The 18,177-nt window shown below is 38.7% G+C and overlaps 1 protein-coding gene across 1 annotated transcript in view; it reads right to left on the bottom strand.

Moving 5' to 3' along the window:
- Nucleotides 1–18,177, bottom strand: part of GOLIM4 (golgi integral membrane protein 4) — a 138,183-nt gene that overhangs the window by 11,149 nt on the left and 108,857 nt on the right. The window contains exons 7-14 of the mRNA XM_042781762.1: nucleotides 17,070–17,152; nucleotides 16,474–16,557; nucleotides 11,973–12,128; nucleotides 6,991–7,326; nucleotides 5,081–5,370; nucleotides 4,550–4,632; nucleotides 2,943–3,049; nucleotides 126–293 (exon numbers count right to left, since the gene is read on the bottom strand). Of these exons, the coding sequence (XP_042637696.1) occupies nucleotides 126–293; nucleotides 2,943–3,049; nucleotides 4,550–4,632; nucleotides 5,081–5,370; nucleotides 6,991–7,326; nucleotides 11,973–12,128; nucleotides 16,474–16,557; nucleotides 17,070–17,152 (1,307 nt within the window). The remainder of the gene's footprint in view (nucleotides 1–125; nucleotides 294–2,942; nucleotides 3,050–4,549; nucleotides 4,633–5,080; nucleotides 5,371–6,990; nucleotides 7,327–11,972; nucleotides 12,129–16,473; nucleotides 16,558–17,069; nucleotides 17,153–18,177) is intronic.

Genomic DNA, 18,177 nt, shown 5'->3' with positions numbered 1-18,177 from the left:
GGTACATAATTTCATATAATGGCCTAAAAACTTTCTGACAATGTAGGTTATCACTAACCTTTTACAAAAACCAGTTTATTACAACATCCAGGTTAAAATCAGCTTTCGTAGAGGCATCTGCTTACCACCAAATGCTCCTCCATTTCTGCATTCTCTTGCTTTTGATTACTTTGTTTTTGCTCTTCATTTTCACCTGGCAGATTTTCTTCTCTCACTTGCTCAGCTTCCTCAAATTCATCTTCACCTTGATTATTAGGGTCGTCTGCTGGGTTTATATCCTCTACAGCTGCCCTCTATAAAATTTTAATAAAAAGTGACCCCACTTCAAAACCCAGGATCAAGTTTAATTTCATTTGAAAGGCCACACTTAGGCAGAAAATGAAAGCATCCTTCCCTGGATTGTTCAGATCTATTCTAGCCAAGCTTCATAAGTACCCAATTCTCCCACTGTCAAAAGATAGAGATCTTGTTTTTTCAGAGGTTGATGAAGCAGGATTAAGTACAAATAGCTCTTAAAACCCTACCATCACAAGTTATGCAAGCATAACTGAATAGATAACAAGAAAAATAGCTGGCAAAAGCAACAGGACCAGGTAGGAGGAAAAAAAAAAAATAAAAACAAATTAAAATGGATAACTGAGATGGGGAAATGGTAATACTTTCCACTGACAAGCTGATTTTTATACAAACTTTCCTTTCCCAACAATTTTTCATTGTAAGTGGGTGAAAAATGGAGGCCCCAGGGTGTGCAATCAGCACACTTAGTGCTAAACAAAAACAGGCTGGCCATTCAAGTCCACCCAGAGGCGCCTCAGAAGAAAGGCCTGGGGATCTACTTCCAAAACATCAGGTGCTGAAAACCCTACGGAGCACAGTTCTACTCCATAGGTGGGGTTGCCATCAGTCAGAGTCAACTGGACAGAACTGGTTTGGGAGCTTTGTTTTTGTGGGGTATGGGGAATGAAAAGCAGTGGAAAGGAGAGAGAGCCCACAGCAGGAAGGACACAAGAAGAGGGTCTGAAAAGGAGACAAGATAAGAGCAAGACTAACTCAAAAGTAAATGATCTATTTCTAGCATAGACCAAAGCTGCTTATAACAAACAGTACCATGAAACTGAAAAGTGCAACACTAGTAAGGGACAGGAGGAAAAAGAAGTAGCTAATCCAATATCTGGGGATATATTTTGAAAAATAACCCCCCCCCAACTCACTCTGTTTTCCAAGTAGTTATGAGTTACTGTATCAGCAAAGGTCCTTCCTAATTTTCAACTTTAGAATTATCTCAATTTCCCATTTGAGTTTCCAAATACACTTCCTCATAAAGAATTAGAATTTGAGAGACTGAGATGAGTAGAAATGTCAATGCTTATAAGAGCAATCTAATTTTTCCAGTGTCATATAGGACACTTGTTGAAGCATCAAATGTTTCCACATAGAGATAGAGAAAGCACAGAGTACAATTTAGTCTCTATGGGTATTCTCTGGACAACAAGATTCTTCTTCAATTCATTTATGAGCCTTGAACATGTTCAAGAGCTGACTTTAATCTCAGCTGATCTATTATCTGCACATCCCTGGCCACATACTTCATTCAAGTGCCAATGGTACTTCCCTGGGAATGTGGAGAGTGACAAATTGTCAGCTTCACCCTAAGCTCTAACTACTCCACGGTCTCTTGTCATATGGATTTCTTTTTGTGTTTTACTAATAGCTTTTGTGGCAATAAAAGAAAAACTAACATTTTCTCTTCATACATACTCCCAGGCTTTTGCTTACTCTCTCGCTCTCCCAGTTTTGTTCTTTCTTGAAACATTCCAGGGTTAGCATTCCTTGGAGAAGGCAGGTATGTTTTGTTACATCTCAGTGCAAGTTAAGTGGGAAAGCTGTTTGCATCAAGGTTGGTTAAGCAGCTATCAGGAAGAGTTTCTCAATGATTATCAAGCAAGGCTATGTATGAGTCCACTGGTTAAGCACTTAGCTGCTAACTGAAAGGTTGGTGGTTCAAACCCACCCAGTGGCTCCATGGAAAAAAGACCTGGTGATTTGATCCCATAAAGATTACAGCCTGAGATAGGCTATTGGGCAGCTATTTCTATCACATGGGGTCAATATCAGTTGGAATCAACTCCATGACACCCAACAACAACCTGGGACCACGGGATCCATATAAACAGTGCTTAAAATAATAGGATAGACAGAAATTTTAAAACATGGTGGTTGATTTACCAGCAAAAGTGAATTGTAAAAACTACCTATATACAAATTAGAGAACATATACTCTGTCAACAGCTGCTTGCCTTACTTGCAGACTGGACCAAGGCCCTAGATTGATCAGCTGACTTAGTCCTTTTTTGGTAAATACGAAGAACATTTCTGTTATTAGGCTTCTACTTATTTACAGTTTACTTTTTTTTTTTTTTTAATAGCATCATGGTACCTGAGCAACTCTTTTCATTTCTCAAACAACCTTTATCATATATTTATTAAAATGGCCACTGCACTGCTGGGAGATTACAGAAAGTTACACAACACATAAAACCCTAGAAGAGTACCAGACACACTTGAGAAAGGTAAATTTCCTTTTTCTGATACCCTCTCCAATTCCACACTTGCTCTTTCTCCACTGTTCAGAGTTACTATGTATTTTGATGCCTCTCAAATCTTTTCCCAGTTTTACCTTTATCAGTATAAAAGTTATCAGAGGAACAATCTTTTAATGTTTTCCCAAAGTAATCTTTAACCCATTCCTGTCACATATACATACACCATGGCTTATGGCCAATACTATTACTCATGTCATATGCTTATACAAGCCACTTTCCCTCTGTAGTGATGAAACAACACATGTATCTGGAGCCAAAGGCTTAGTGTTAGGCAAACTTGCACAGTTCCTTTCTACCTTGTGAGCTCCAAGTGTTATGACCAGAAGAGAGGACACTTACATCTGCTGGAGATTCTGGGTTAGCTTCTTGGGCCCTTTGTTCTTGAGGTTCGTGTCCATTATCTGTGTCTTCTGCTTCATCTTGGTGCTGGTTGTCTCTTTCATAGGCTAGCAAAGCAAAGAAACTAAAATCAGCCCAAGATAAGTCGACCAGGAATCTTCTTACCAACTCAAAAACCCCACCAGTTCTCTTTCCTAGAGACCCTATCCTCCAGTCTCTCCTCCATCCATGCTACCTCAGCAAAAGGCATTCTATCTTACTTTTGCTGAATAAAATTATGTCCTTTATCTAGACTTTGAGTCTAAGGAGACACTGTGGGTGAGTGACACCATTCTAACCCTCTGAAATAAATTCAGTAACAGATTTTTTTTTTTGCCCCACTGGGCAAAAAGCAAAAACTGTAAGAACTTTTCTTGATAGAAGAAAGTTCAGTCACTTGGACGTTGCTAAAATTACCAACTAATTTTTGGTAATATCAGAATAGCAAGGTATCAAAAGAAGAAACTAACCATGTTTCAGGAAAAGAAAGAAAGAACCACCCCAACATTTATACTCACATAAATATTAACTTGCTTCTTTTTTGGAGAGGGAAAAAAAGTTTAAATAAAGAGAATTTTAAGCACACAAAGGGAAGAACAAATAACTCATTAAAATAAGTGAGATGTAAGAAGAAATGTTAAATATGTAGAGTACTCAACTTATAGAAAATAAACACAAGCAGGGTAACTTGCCATCAGGTTTCAAGTGCACAGAGGGATTTATTAAATAAGGAAGGAAGCAAACTGTTCTCTAATCTTAATGATAATGGAACAAAAAGCTTAGAGAGCCACATGAGGTACATAATTTCTTGACTTTAACCACCCCCTCAAAAAAAAAAAAAAAAACCAAAACCCACTGCTGTCAAGTCAATTACGATTCACAGTGACCCTACAGGACAGAGTAGAACTGCCCCATAGAGTTTCCAAGGCTGTAAATCTTTACGGAAGTCAACTGTCACATCTTTCTCCTACAGAGAAGCTGGTGGATTTCAACCACCAATATTTTGTTTAGTAGCTTACCACTTAAGCATTGTGCTACCAGCACTCCTGTTCTTGATTATAAGGGCTATAAGAACAGGCTATTGAGGGAGTCCTTGCAAACACCTTTCTTTACAAAGGATGTGTATCTAAGTGTTAGTATTGTCAGAGAGACACTTACTTCCTAGTTCTAAGACCACAGTGAGCAATAGCTGATAAATGACATACTAGATGTTCACCATAAACGAAAATTACTATTGACTTAGATTTAAACATTTTTAAGACAATGATCTAAAGACTTCCAAGGTAAGGAAAAATCATATAAGTCCTAATGATAACTTGTTAGTAATAACTATTTAGTACACAGAAAGCTTAAACTATGAGGAAAATGTTAGGAAGCAGATTATCTTGGATGATTTGGGCTACTAATGAGCACTGTTTGGAGAATTAGGAAAAACATGCAACAACAACTAAAGATATACGATTCACAAATCCACCTTGCATTTACTCTTAAACATGCACATAGCTTGTTGATATTATGTAATATTACCAAGTACATTTATTAAACATTCATCATCTAAGAAGTCTCACCACCTCCTTCTTCTTCTTGGATCCCCTGATCCTCTGCTCCCTGAACAATATCATTATCCATAGCATCATAGTGAGCGTGTTGGCTGCAAGGGACACAAACATCAGAAACTCAGTGACACAAATTAAGTGGCCTAGTTCTGCATAGGTCATGTATCTTTAAAAGTAGTAACAAACAAGTTTTTCAACATTTTTTAAAAAGCCGTAATTTTTTTTTTTTTAAATGTACACAATTGGGTATAATAAAGATCCTATATGTACTTTCAAGAAGATCAAACACCTTTCAAACAACAAAATAAAGTTAAAGCCCACCAGGTTATTCTGAAACCTAAACTATAATTTTCAAGCAGAAAAAAATATATATATTGTTTTTAAAATTACTTTTTGGCATTTAATTCTCAAGAAGTACAACCCTACCTACATGAGCAATACGACCCTTTCAAGTTCAGGAACGACAAGTACACAAGGTTGTCTAGAATCTGCTTATGAAAAGCAGATGAGGGCTGTTTAAGTCCTTCCGGAGGGAAAGGCTACCTTAGCTGCTCCTGGAGCTGCTGCTGCTGCTGCTGGTCCTCCTTGTGCTGCTCTGCCTGCCTCTGCCGGGCCAGCTCTCTCTCCTGGGCCAGCTCTCTCTCCCGAAGTTGCTGCTGCTGCTGCTGTCGTTGCCACAGAAGGTGTCCCTGCAGCCTCTGCTGGTGCAAAGCTTCCTGGCGTTCTCTGAGCCTCTGGGCCTCCTCGGCCTGCATCATCGCCAGTCTCTGCTGTTCTAACTGCTCCTCAAATGGCGATCGGAATTTGGTACCAGGCTTGGTGGAAGGATGTATCTAGGGAAAAAGCAACTCAGTTCTGAACAGGAAGGGTCAACTCCTCTGGGTTATGCATAACTTCATTTCTTTCTCATGAAAAACCCAGGAGGAATGAAGTCTGAAGTAAACTGGCACCAGTATTCTTATTTCCTACTTTCTCCAAATGGCCCATGCTTCTTTTAGCAGATGAGGATATTGATTTGCTGGCATGTGTTAGATTTTTATGTTTCCTCTCAAAGGGTACAAAGGGCACAACAGAAGAAATAAATTTTAAACAGTATTTAAATTAAATGTTCCAAAGGCTCTGGTATAAATGGGCACTGGATAACCACACTAACTGGGGCAATTTGTGAGCTAAAGCTCTAAGGCTTTTCCATGATAAAGACCTAGGGATACTAATTAACTCCAGCGATGTACATACTAATCTCAGACTAAGCAAAACCAAAAAAAAATAAAAATAAAAATAGTGACAAATTTGAGATTGGGGTGTGAAAGCAGGAGTCAATTTTCTTCAAAACAATGAAAGATGGGCAAGAAGACAGAAAATATCTTCTGATTAAAGGGTCATCTGTTAAAGGAAGTCAAATTTTGCTTCCCAGTTGAGTTACCTACCTCCCCTCAACACAACCCACAGAATTCTCATCAAAAGAAAGAGAATTGATAGTTGAGGGGAATTAAATCTAGTAGGGGAACTATATTTGAAGAAGGCTGTGAAGGACACAAGACAGAAAGGTTTCTTTTTCCATGCTAAGTGTGCAAATACATAAAAACACAACTACAGGGGCCTTCATAACCACCCAGCCTAAAGCCCTAAGCATCTTGAAGTCTTGGAAAGATTTAAGCCAAAGAATTTCAGAGTCGTAAAGAAAAGGTGATCAGTATCCATGTACAGGTGGGATAACCTATTGTTGGGCATCTATTTAGAAATAGTGGAAAGAAAGGTACCAAGCTGCATTCAGGGTAGGTTTATGCTTTTAAGTTCTTTTAAAGTATCATTTATAATAATAATGGCTGTTTTTGTAAGAAATGGCAAATCTAACTTATATGAGAGGGGGCTGCTCAGTAAAGGGAGGGCGCCTGAGCAGACTGGTTAAACACATTCATCTGCTGGAGCATCCTTAGTGATAGATCAGCTTTTTGATAAGTGAATAACCACCATGAAGATGCATACGCAAAAGCCAACATACAACTGGACAGTAAATGGATCAGAGAGAAGGGGAATTTTGACCATAGAAAATGAGACTTTTCTTGGTCTCAAGATGCCCATGAGGTTTGAGCACATACTGGGAAGGTGCTCAAGTAGGTGCTCACCTCCTCTCCTTCCTACCTACTTAGAGGAACATTAGGGTGAATCTCCCTTACTATGCCCGATTGACCAAGAGAAGCACACTAGCACTCTCTCTTCCTTGATCATCCAATGTATGTAAGTGCTGCATTCTAATCTTTCTATAGCTATGTTACTAACATTACAATAGAAAACAATTATGTGCATCTGATTTAACGAAATCACTCAAATTTTTATTTTACAGATTATCATAGAGAGGAGGTTTTTTTCTTAATATTTAAAAATAAAGCCCTGTGCCTTATTCCAACCAGCAAAGTACAAGTCCAGAAGATGTGAAGTGGATGATCTTGTACCTCAGCATGAGCATGCCCTTCCAGAAGGTTGGTTTCTTCTTTTTGTTCACGCTGTTCCTTCTTCCAATCCTGATCCTGCTCCTCTGGCGAGGGATCATGTTCTTCCTCCAGGTGTTCTGCTTGCCCCACCTGCTCCATTTCCTCCTCTTCAAGTGCTTTCCTGTGCTCCTCTTCCACTTGATGCTCCTCAGGCTCTCTGGGTTCCGTCCCTTGTTGGTTCAGCACTGCTGGAACCTGAAATTCTGTCCCCTTCTGGGTGGGAGGATAAGGCTTAGTTTCTTCTGTTTTTCTAGGAACTGCTGCATGCTTCTGTCCCACATTACTATTTCGAGACACCTAGGCCAAGCACACCACTGGAAATGACACTTCTATTTCAAAATTAATTTTGAAATAACTTTTTATTTAATTACAATTTTTTTTGGTAATTTTTTTTATTACTGTATCTATGGGTCTACAAGAGGAGCTCTGGTAGCATAGTGCCTAAGGCACTTGACTGCTAACCAGAAGGCTGGCGGTTCAAACCCACCAGCCACTCCTTGGAAGGAAGATGGAGCAATCTACTTCCGTAGTGATACTGCCTCAGAAACCCAAGGAGGGCCGCTATGAGTCGGGTCTGACTCAATGGCATATAACAACAACAACAAATGGGTCTACAAGAGAAACAAAATTCTTGAGTCTAGAAATACATATTCCAGACCTAAAACTACAGCTGCAATGGAGTCACTTAACTCTTCTCATTGTGTAACCTCACCTACAAAACAGAGGTAACATAAGCAAAACTTCATCTCAAAAAACCGTAAATAACATGGAAAGTAAAAGCTGTAAGTGACCATGCTCCAAAGTAGACCCTTCCCTCGAAAGCCATCTAAATCCTGTTTCCCCTTAGAAAGGGGCAAAATCATCAAACTTCATAATATAATTTTGTTTTCAATAATTATTGATAAGATTAAGATGACAAATTGAGTTTATATTTTTATTAGTTTGACTTACTAATAAAAATGAGTATCATACATGGATATCCATGTCAGTTAAAAATATCTTACCCATTAGGCAGGATACAATAAAACATTTTTTCATAAATCGGAGTCTTTTGCAAATATTTTGTATTGTTAATGCAGAAACTGAACAGAAAAGAAAAGAAACTTCTTTAGGGTAGTCCTCTAAAATTGGTTGACTTAAATCTCTTTTCCCTACAAATTTCAAAGATTACTATGCTCTTCACTACTTACAGAGGGGAAAAAAAAAAGAGAGATGATAAAACATCAAGAGGAAAATATGTCAACCTTTTCCCTCTTAATTTTATCAGAAAAATAACTTCTTTCATCAAATTGCTCTCCTATAATAGAAGTAAATTTGAAGCTTCTGGCATTAAATTAGCAGAAATATAGTTATCAATTCAGATATCTGGACTGCATAAATAATAAACCAGAGGAAAATATCTGGGGACAACTTTTAGAGCTATACACTACAACACCACCTTTGCCATATCTGGCAAGTATGACATAACACTTCCCTGACTATAGATGAAACCTTATTTCTCTAAAGGGCCCTAAGAGCTTTTAAACACCTGCCATTTATCTTCACAACATTCTGGTGAGGAAGGTTAGCACAGAAAACACAACTGAAGCCATTAAAAGACTAATCCAATGTACCAACTATGATTCTGACTCATAGCAGCCCTATAGGACAGGGCAGAACTGCTCCACAGGATTTCCAAGGCTATAAATCTTTATGGAAGCAGTTTGCCTCATCTTTCTCCTGCAGAGAAAGCTGGTAGGTTCAGACTACTAACCTTTTGGTTAGCAAATGCTTTAATCACTGTACCACCAGAGATCCTTAATCCAATATACTGAGGATCAAATCAGGGTGGAGAAAGAACCATCAAGTCAATTTCAACTAATAGTCACCCTTTAGGACACAGCAGAACTGCCACACTGAGTTTCCAAGGTTCTTTAGGTTCAAATTGCCAACCTTTGGGTTAGAGCAAGTGAATGCTTTAACCACTGTACCACCAGAGCTCCTTAGCAGTAACATAAAACCAAAACAAACTCACTGTCATCAAGTAATATCTGACTCAGAACAAACTCTCCTGGGGTTTCCGAGGCGGTACCGCTTACGGAAGTAGATTGCCCCATCTTCCTTCCGAGGAGTGGCTGGTGGGTTTGAACCACCAGCCCTCTGGTTAGAAGTCAAATGCCTTAGGCACTACACCACCAGAGCTCCAGTAATAACATAAGACCCAGAAAAGAACAAGAGTCTGTGAGGATATTGACCATGTCCATTAAGTCATGCTCTGCTCTGGTGGCATAGTGCCTAAGGCATTTGACTGCTAACCAAAGGCTAGAGGTTCAAACCCACCAGCCATTCCTCAGAAGAAAGGTTGGGCAATCTACTTCTTTAGAGATATTGCCTCGGAAATTCAAGGAGGGTTCACTATGAGTCGGAATCGATTTGATGGCAGTGAGTTTGGTTTGGCTTTTTGGTTCTGCAAAGATTAAGGACACTCCTGTATGAAGTTCTCTGTACATAAACTTAATTACTTCCAAAAGACAGCAATTTGAGGGCAGGTATTCTCCACTATTTATTATTAAAAACAACTCTGTCAAGGGGAAAAATAACCGTATATTCCACTTTCATTACACAGGTGATTGCAAAAAAACTTTGTAAGAATCAATAAAGGTGACATTATTTTCAGTGTCCCACTATGAGAAATACTTAGGCCAAGACTTAATTTATATGGACAACAAGAATACACAAAAAAGTGGATTATGGGACTAGCACTCATACCCCTGGTAGTTTTATAAAGGCCTATTTATGAAAATTGTGGTGTGATCTTTGTGGACTTAGCGCTGTACCAAGTTGAAATATATTATCTACTTCAATACCTGAGTGGGTTGACTGTCACATCGTATCTTCCTGATCATTTAACTTTCTCACCCTAATAAAAAACCAAAGCAAAACAAATAAGAAAATCTTAAAAATCCAGGAACTACAGCTCCAGACCAGGAAGACAGCTACAAAGCCAATCAACTGGAAAAGATCCGTATCTGTGCCCAAACAAAAGAAAGGTGATGCAACAGTATATGGAAATTATGAAAAAAATATCATTAATGTCACATGCAAGTAAACTTTTGCTGAAAAGAATTTAAAAAATGGTTGCAGCAGTATATTGACAAAGAACTGCCAGAAATTCAAGCCAGCTTCAGAAAAGGATGCGGAATGAGGGATATCACTGCTGATATCAGATGGATCTTGGCTGAAAGCACAGAATACCAGAAAAATATGTGGCTGTGTTTCATTGACTATAAAAAGGCATTTGACCGAGCAGATCATAACAAATTATGGATAACATTGTGAAGAATGGGAATTCCAAAACACTTTTAAGTGCTCATGAGGAACTTGTACATATACCAAGAGGCTCTCATTCAAACAGAACAAGGGGATAGATCAAACTCATCGCCGTCGAGTCAGATCCGACTCACAGAGACCCCTCCTTGGGTTTCCAAAGCAGTATCACTACGGAAGTAGATTGCCCAACCTTCCTTCCAAGGAGTGGCTGGTGATTTTGAACTGCCAGCCTTCTGGTTAGCAGTCAAATGCCTTAGGCACTACATCACCAGATAGTGCATTGTTTAAAATCAGAAAAATGTGCATCAGGGTTGTATCCTTTCACTATACTTACTCAATCTGTAGACTGAGAAAATAACCTGAGAAGCTGGACTACATGAAGAAGAATGCAGCATCAGGATTGGAGGAAGACTTATGACAATCTGCAATATGCAGCTGACACTACCGTGGCTGCTAAAAATGAGTAAGACTTGAAGCATTTACTGACGAAGATCAAAGACTACAGCTTCCAGCATGGATTATACTTCAGCATAAAGAGAACAAAAATCCTCACAATTGGACCAATAAGCAACATCACAATATATGGAAAAAAGATTGAAGTTGTCAGGATTTCATTTTACTTGGATCCACAATCAAAGCCATGGAAGCAGCAGTCAAAAAATCGTATGATGTACTGCACTAGGCAAATCTGTTGCAAAAGACCTCTTTAAAGTGTCTGGTAGCATAGTGCCTAAGGCACTTGACTGCTAACCAGAAGGCTGGTGGTTCAAACCCACCAGCCACTCCTCGGAAGGAAGACTGGGCAGTCTACTTCCGTAGCGATACTGCCTCGGAAACCCAAGGAGGGGTTGCTATGAGTCAGGTCCGACTCGATGGGAAACAACGACAACAACAGCAACAAAGTGTTAAAGAACAAAGATGTCACTTTAAAGACTAACATGTGCCTGACCCAAGCCATGGCATTTTCAATTGCTTCATATGCATGTGAAAGTTGGGCAATGAATAAGGAAGAATGAAGACAATCTGATGCATTCAAATTGTGGTAGCAAAGAATACTGAATATAATGGACTGCTAGAAGAACAGACAAATCTGTCCTGGAAGAAGTACAGCTGGAGGTGAGAACGGCCAGACTTCCTCTCTCCTACTTTGGTCATTTTGTCAGAAGGGACCATTCCCCAGAGAAGGATATCATGCTTGGTAAAGTGGAGGGTCAGCTGGGGGGGTGGTGGGGAAGCAAGGCACTTAATGAGATAAACTGACACAGTGGCTTTAACGATGGGCTCAAGCACAGCAGAGACTGTGAGAATGGCATAGTACTGGGCAGTTTCTCATTCTGTTGTATACAGGGTCACAATGAGTCAGAATCGATATGACAGTATTTAACAACATAATAGCTCTTTTAAAGCAAATAAACCCAAATAAACACAAAAAAATTAATAAAGTCTGTCTCAAAAAAAAAAAAAAAAAAGCATCAGTGGTTTTCAATGCATGCTCCTGACCAGGTAAGACAACTTAGAAATGCACATTCTCACACCTCCCTCCAAATCAACTGAATCAGATACTCTCAGCCTGGGTCCACCAATCTGTTTTAAGAAAGTGACTCAACCACAGATTACCAGTTCACCCCTCTTACCTCCTGTGGCTCTTTGGCTGCTTTCTCTATTGTCCTGTAACCCTGTGGAGAATGTGCCACCAGGGTAGCATTTTGCTCCTCAGCTGGGTCAGGTTTTCGAAAGCTTGGAATCCTATTCAAAGTATCTTTCAACTGCTTATATTCTGCAACTTGAGTCTGCATACAAATTGCACAATCGGATGCAAATTGCACAATTTGAAGAGGAAAAAAAGATGTCATTCATAGATAAGTTTTGGAGTTTACTGAACACTAGACAAAATATTATACCTAAATACTAGTTAAGAGAAATATGCAGACTGTTCCCATGCATTAGGTCTTCTTACTTTGACATGCTTAACCATTTTTAAGCACATGCAAATTGGAATTAGAGTTAAAGGAAACAGAGAAAAAATACAGAAGACATGTTAGTTTCCCATGCTGCATTTAAAAGTCAAAATTTTATAAATACTTTCTAATGTAATTATTAAAAGTAAAACAACTATGCAACCAATGTTTTACAGCATTAAAAAACCTATAAAACATGACACAATTATATAAATACAAGTGCAGATATCTTTTACCAGTATTGAGTGAAAAAGAATCATAGGTTTAAAATTTATATACATACATACATATACATTTACACATAAACACATATATGCATACATATATCTCAATCACTCAGGCCACCTCATTTCTCCAAGTGGAATTCAAATGAAGTCCCTTACTGCCCAGAACTCTGTACGTGCTTTGCAATTCTGGGAAGCAGTGGCAGAGGCATGAAATGAAGCTGGTTTTTATTTCTCACTCCTGAATGTCCTTTTCTTCTAAACTGAGAAAACCATTAATGTGGACATAGGACTGAAAGAAGCTCATGTAGGTATGCATGTGCATAATGTTTTCAATAAAAAGGAACTAAAAAGGCAGGAAAAAACCCAAATACTTAACAAAGAAAATCAACAAGTACTATATATTAAATTTCAAGGAGCCCAGGTTGCACCGTGGTTAAAGCACTTGGCTGCCAACCAAAGGTTGACAATTTAAACCCACCAGCTGCTACAGGAGAAAGATGTGGCAGTCCGCTTTCATAAAGATTTATAGCCTTGAGAACTCTACGGGGCAGCTCTACTCCGTCCTATAGGATTCTCCGTGAGTCAGAATCGACTCAATGGCAATAGGTTTGGAACACTTAGCTCATCATATAAACCAATACCAATTGCCTAAAAAATAAATGCTGTGTAAACCCACACTTACAGAAACACATACATAAGAACACAGAACTCTTTTTCTAAGCAAGCGAAGCTTCCCAAACAGGGCTGTCTCCCATGGTTGCACAGCAGAGAGAGCAAGTGGAGGCTGAAATCTAGCCAGGTCTCTGGCTGCCAAAGCCATTCTCCCAGGCTCAGTGCTCTTCTATTTTCAAGGAAAAGTCACTGCTTGCCTTTTTCTAGTTCAGAGAGAAGTGGTCTGCTTGTTATAAATATGCCCAGAAGTGGCATATAATTATAATATTATAAGATTATAGTAAGTGCCTTGTTATAATCTGTACAAAGGTGCACCATATGGGCCGGCAGTAAACCTAATCTCAGAAATCTATCAAAACATTAGCAATCCAACTTTGCAAGTCAAAGAAAAAAAAAAGACATCCACACAGACATACTATTAATACTTTAAGATGCATTTAAGAACACAAACCTCAATCCTATCCTTTCTTCTTTTTCCTTCTCCTATATAACCCTTGAAGGCAGCAATGCTGTGTTTCTCAAATATTAGTGTGCATTAAGAATCATATAACATTTATGATATAAATTTAGGTTCCTGGCACTCTGCTCTAGAGATCATGATTCAATAGGTCTGGGGCAAGGCCCAGGTAACTGTGATGGAGGTAAGTCTCAAAAACACTGGCTTAAGAGTTAAGTTTAACTTTGATGTCAGGCTGATGTCAGACTCAAGCTCAGTTCTGGTTGGGCTAGTTACTTTTACTTCTTTCAGTCTCAGTTTAGTTAGTTATAAAAGATGTTAAGTCACAGAGTTGTGAGAATTAAGATTCTGTACATAAAGTTCTATGGTGACCCCTGACAAATCGTAAATTCTCCTATTCCATTTTATTCATGCTCTCACCCACCCACATAAAATATATTTAAAAATTAGGTTGCCAGGACAGAATATCGTAAGATGAATTACTTGTAAGTACAGATGCCCGAAACAGTATGTGTTTTCTAAGATCTGGGAAAAGTATTTTAATATGGGGAATAAGGGCAGGGCTCTAATTAAGTACTATACTTACTTTTAACATATTTTTTTTTTTTTTTTTAAGAAAAAAGGGGGCTGGACAAATTTGGAGCCACTGCCCAATAGAGTACACCTATACATTAAAAAGGAGCTCTGGTAGTATAGTGCCTAAGGCATTTGACTGCTAACCAGAAAGCTGGCAGTTCAAATCCACCAGCCACTCCTCAAGAAGGAAAGTTGGGCAATCTACTTCCATAGTGATACTGCCTCAGAAACCAAGGAGGGGTCACTCTGAGTCAGGTCTGCCGTGACGGCCCATAGCAACATCATCAACAACATACATTTAAAAACAAAACAAAAACACCACTGCCATCAAATTGATACCACAGAGCAGAACTGCCCCAAAGGGCTTCCAAGGGTGTAAATCTTTATAGAAGCAAACTGTCACATCTTTCTCCAGAATTTGGCTGGTGGGTTTAAACAGCTGAGCTTTTGATTAGCAGTCAAATGCATTTAGCCACTGCATATTACTGGGGGGAAAAAAAAATTCCTGTTATAAAATTCTGTTAGTAATACTCCCAATGTGCTTGATTTGGTCATTAAATGAACAATTTCATTTACATTTCTATGATTTTCAAATTGTTGCTTTGTTTAATATTCACGGCCATTGTAGGACATTAGAGTAAATTAAGTTTGTTTAATTAACACTTTGCTACATTTTACAATATGAAGAACAGCCTCATATAAAATAAAGCATTTCTTATAAACAACTATTTGAATAAAATAATCTCAATTTATACACATGAAAAACATTACCACATAGTTACAGTTTAGTAGGGGGACACCAATTCAGTGGCTGCCTTGAAAGAGGTCCCCCACACACATATGTTACAGCCTCTGAGATAATCAGGGCCCAGAACTTTCTATCTTTTAATAATTTAATTTAAAAAAAATACATTATCTCCTGATAAGCACTCAAACTCACTGCCTTCAGTGGGATCTGACCCATAGCGACCCCTCCCTTGGGTTTCCCAGGCAGTATCTCTAGGGAAGTAGATTGCCAAATCTTCCTTCCAAGGAGTGGCTGGTGGGTTTGAACCATCAGTCTCCTAGTTAGCAGTCAAATGCCTTAGGCACTATGCCCTCAGAGCTCCTGATAAGCACAGCTAAGTTACTTTACCTTTGCCTGCTTCCTCTTAATTTGTCTACCAAAAAGAAAAGATCTATGTTAATAGAATGACTAAGCTAGCCATTCCTATTTCTTTTCTTCTACTGTTGTTGTTGTTGTTGTTATTTGCCCTGAGTGGCCCCCCTCCTTGGGAACCCAGGCAGTATCACTACAGAAGTAGGATTGCCCAACCTTCCTTTGGAGGAGTGGCTGGTGTGTTTGAAGCGCCAGCCTTCTGGTTAGCAGTCAAGTGCCTTAGGCACTGTAAACACTTCATATGGTATCACTTTAATAAGCTTTCCAAAGCCCTTATGTGTTCATTTGCTTATTCACTAAATATCTGTTGAGGGTTGCCTTGTGCCAGGACCATTGTTGTTGTTGTTGTTATGTGCCATCAAGTCGGCCCCCACTCATAGCGACCCCTCCTTGGGTTTCCGAGGCAGTACTGCCCAACCTTCCTTCCGAGGAGTGGCTGGTGGGTTTGAACCGCCAGCCGTCTGGTTAGCAGGCAAGTGTCTTAGCCACTATGCTACCAGAGCTCCCGCCAGGGCCATTATAGGCTTTGAAATAAATGGAGCTTGTGACTCTTGCTCTTCTTTCTCTATTGACATGAGGTCTCATCTTATGTTCTATAATTTTACCCACAGCCCAGAAGTACAGTCCCAAAAGGAGTGTGTCCCAGCTGGAATGCTGAGATTGCAAGAGGGATAGAAGAAAAATTCTTCAGAATAATATATTTAGGTAGCTAAGACCATAAAATCCTATAGAGTTTATTCCTTTACCAAGAGCCAACACAGATCAGATAGTTGCAAACAATTATGTACATGAAATAATTTTTGAGACTAAACAAGTATTAGACTATAGCACGCATGGGCTGGCAGATAAGAAAAGGGACAGGGTAGGAATAGCCTTATGAATCACACAACCAGTGTGAAAAATAATCAGTGATGTATTTCATTTTCTCTCGATTGTCTTTTGACAGCATGCATGATCCTCAGGATCAGGAGAGCTCTTTCCTAGGGAACTCACTGAAGATTGGCTTGTAAGAGACTACATGCATGAAAGAATTCAGAAATGTTAAGCAGACTGAAAAGAACCAATAGTGGCTGCTACCCTGCTAACCTGCGCAGCAGCCAGTGCACTCTTGTGGTCTTCCAAAGTCACTACAAGTTGTTCATGCTCGGAGAGTAAATTCTTATGCTGTTGCTACACAAGAAAGAATTTTACATGTTGAGCTTTAATATCCTACGACAATTTCTCTTTGGCTGACAATGAATGGTATGAACACCCAAATGTTGCTTGTTAATTTATTTATTTGTCTGTTTGCTTGTTTGTTGTTGCAACATTTGCTAAGTTTAAAAATAACTGTTGAGGCAACACTACAGTTTATGTAGTATTCCAAAATTTAAAATATGTTACCAAAATATTAAAGCCACATGAAAAAATCACAACCAAAGGAGCAAATTTTTCATTCTTAACAAAGCTTGTTTATTAAAATTCAACCATCTATAACAAAATAATTGTAATGGTATTGAGGAAAATATTTTGATTGTCAGATAATTTTTTTAGCTTAAGAGTAGAAGTGGTATATTTCAATTTATACAAAATCCAAAACAACACTATGGATTTGGAAAACAGGTCAATTAGGGGATGAATTTTAAATGTCATCCTACAAAGTAAAGCAGACAAACGCTAGACAGTAAAATGTTTGATTTTACCTTCACATCTTGAAGCTGTGTATGCATGTCCTGGTGAGCTTTCCTTAGTTGTCTATTCTCTTCTCTCAAATTATACACAGTTTCTATTTTAGAAAAACAAAAATTATGTGTAAAGCTAATAAGTTTTCAGACTTAAGATTTTATTACCTTCATGTCCAAATCTCACATAACTTGATTTAGAATTTGTTTATTAGAACTTGACAGTATAATATTCCAATTCAACAAAACTGTATCATACTGGGATGTGACATGGATTTAGGTGGACATCCCAATGCAATCTGGTTCAGTAGGTGAAATACTTTCAAACAAGCTACACATCATAGAAGAATGTAAGGATTTTTAATTACTTAGGAGTTTAACAGTTAAGAAACAATCCCTTATGATTAAAGTGTAGTAAGTCAGATTCTTCACAAATCAGAAATGAAGTTATCAAAAAGTACAGACCCTATTTCTCAAAACATAAATCATTCCCATAGACCTTAGAGTATTTCAATTACAAAGACAACTCAAGAGAAAGAGATGTAGGCACAGAGAAAGACACCCCACTTACCTGTTGCTATGGATTGAATTGTGTTTCTCAAAAAGATGCATGTAAATCCTAACCCCTATCTCTGCAGATATAATCCCATTTGGGAATAGGGTTTTCATTGTTACATTTATGAGGCCCTATCAGCCTAAGAACAGAAAAAGAGGCTATTAGGCAGACACAGACAAGCAAGAACTAATGAGGGAAAAACAGATGCCATGTGGAGATCTTCAAGAGGACCATCAGAGAAGCTGAGGCAATGCTTCCCCACCAAGAGTGGGCAGAGAGAGTCTTCCCCAGAGCTAGAGCTCTGAATTTGGAGTTCTAGCCTCCTAAATTGTGAAAAATATATTTCTGTTCATTAAAGCCAGCCACCTGTGATATCCGTGTTACAACAGCCTAAAAAACTGAGACACCTGCTTAGAAAATTCTAAATATTTTATTCTTTCTTCTACCATTGAGTTCTTGACTGATCCAAATATCTACCTCTATAGCTATGTTGTACTTGTTGTTATGTGCCATCGAGTTGGAGCCGACTCATTGCAACCCTTTCTTGGGTTTCTGAGGCAGTATCACTACGGA

Source organism: Orycteropus afer, unplaced genomic scaffold (assembly GCF_000298275.1).
Source record: "Orycteropus afer afer isolate SDZICR_OR568_19922 unplaced genomic scaffold, OryAfe1.0 scaffold00168, whole genome shotgun sequence".
NCBI classification, from domain to species: Eukaryota; Metazoa; Chordata; class Mammalia; order Tubulidentata; family Orycteropodidae; genus Orycteropus; species Orycteropus afer.
The sequence above is the reverse complement of the archived record's forward strand: the minus strand, read 5'-3'. Positions and strand labels throughout refer to the sequence as shown.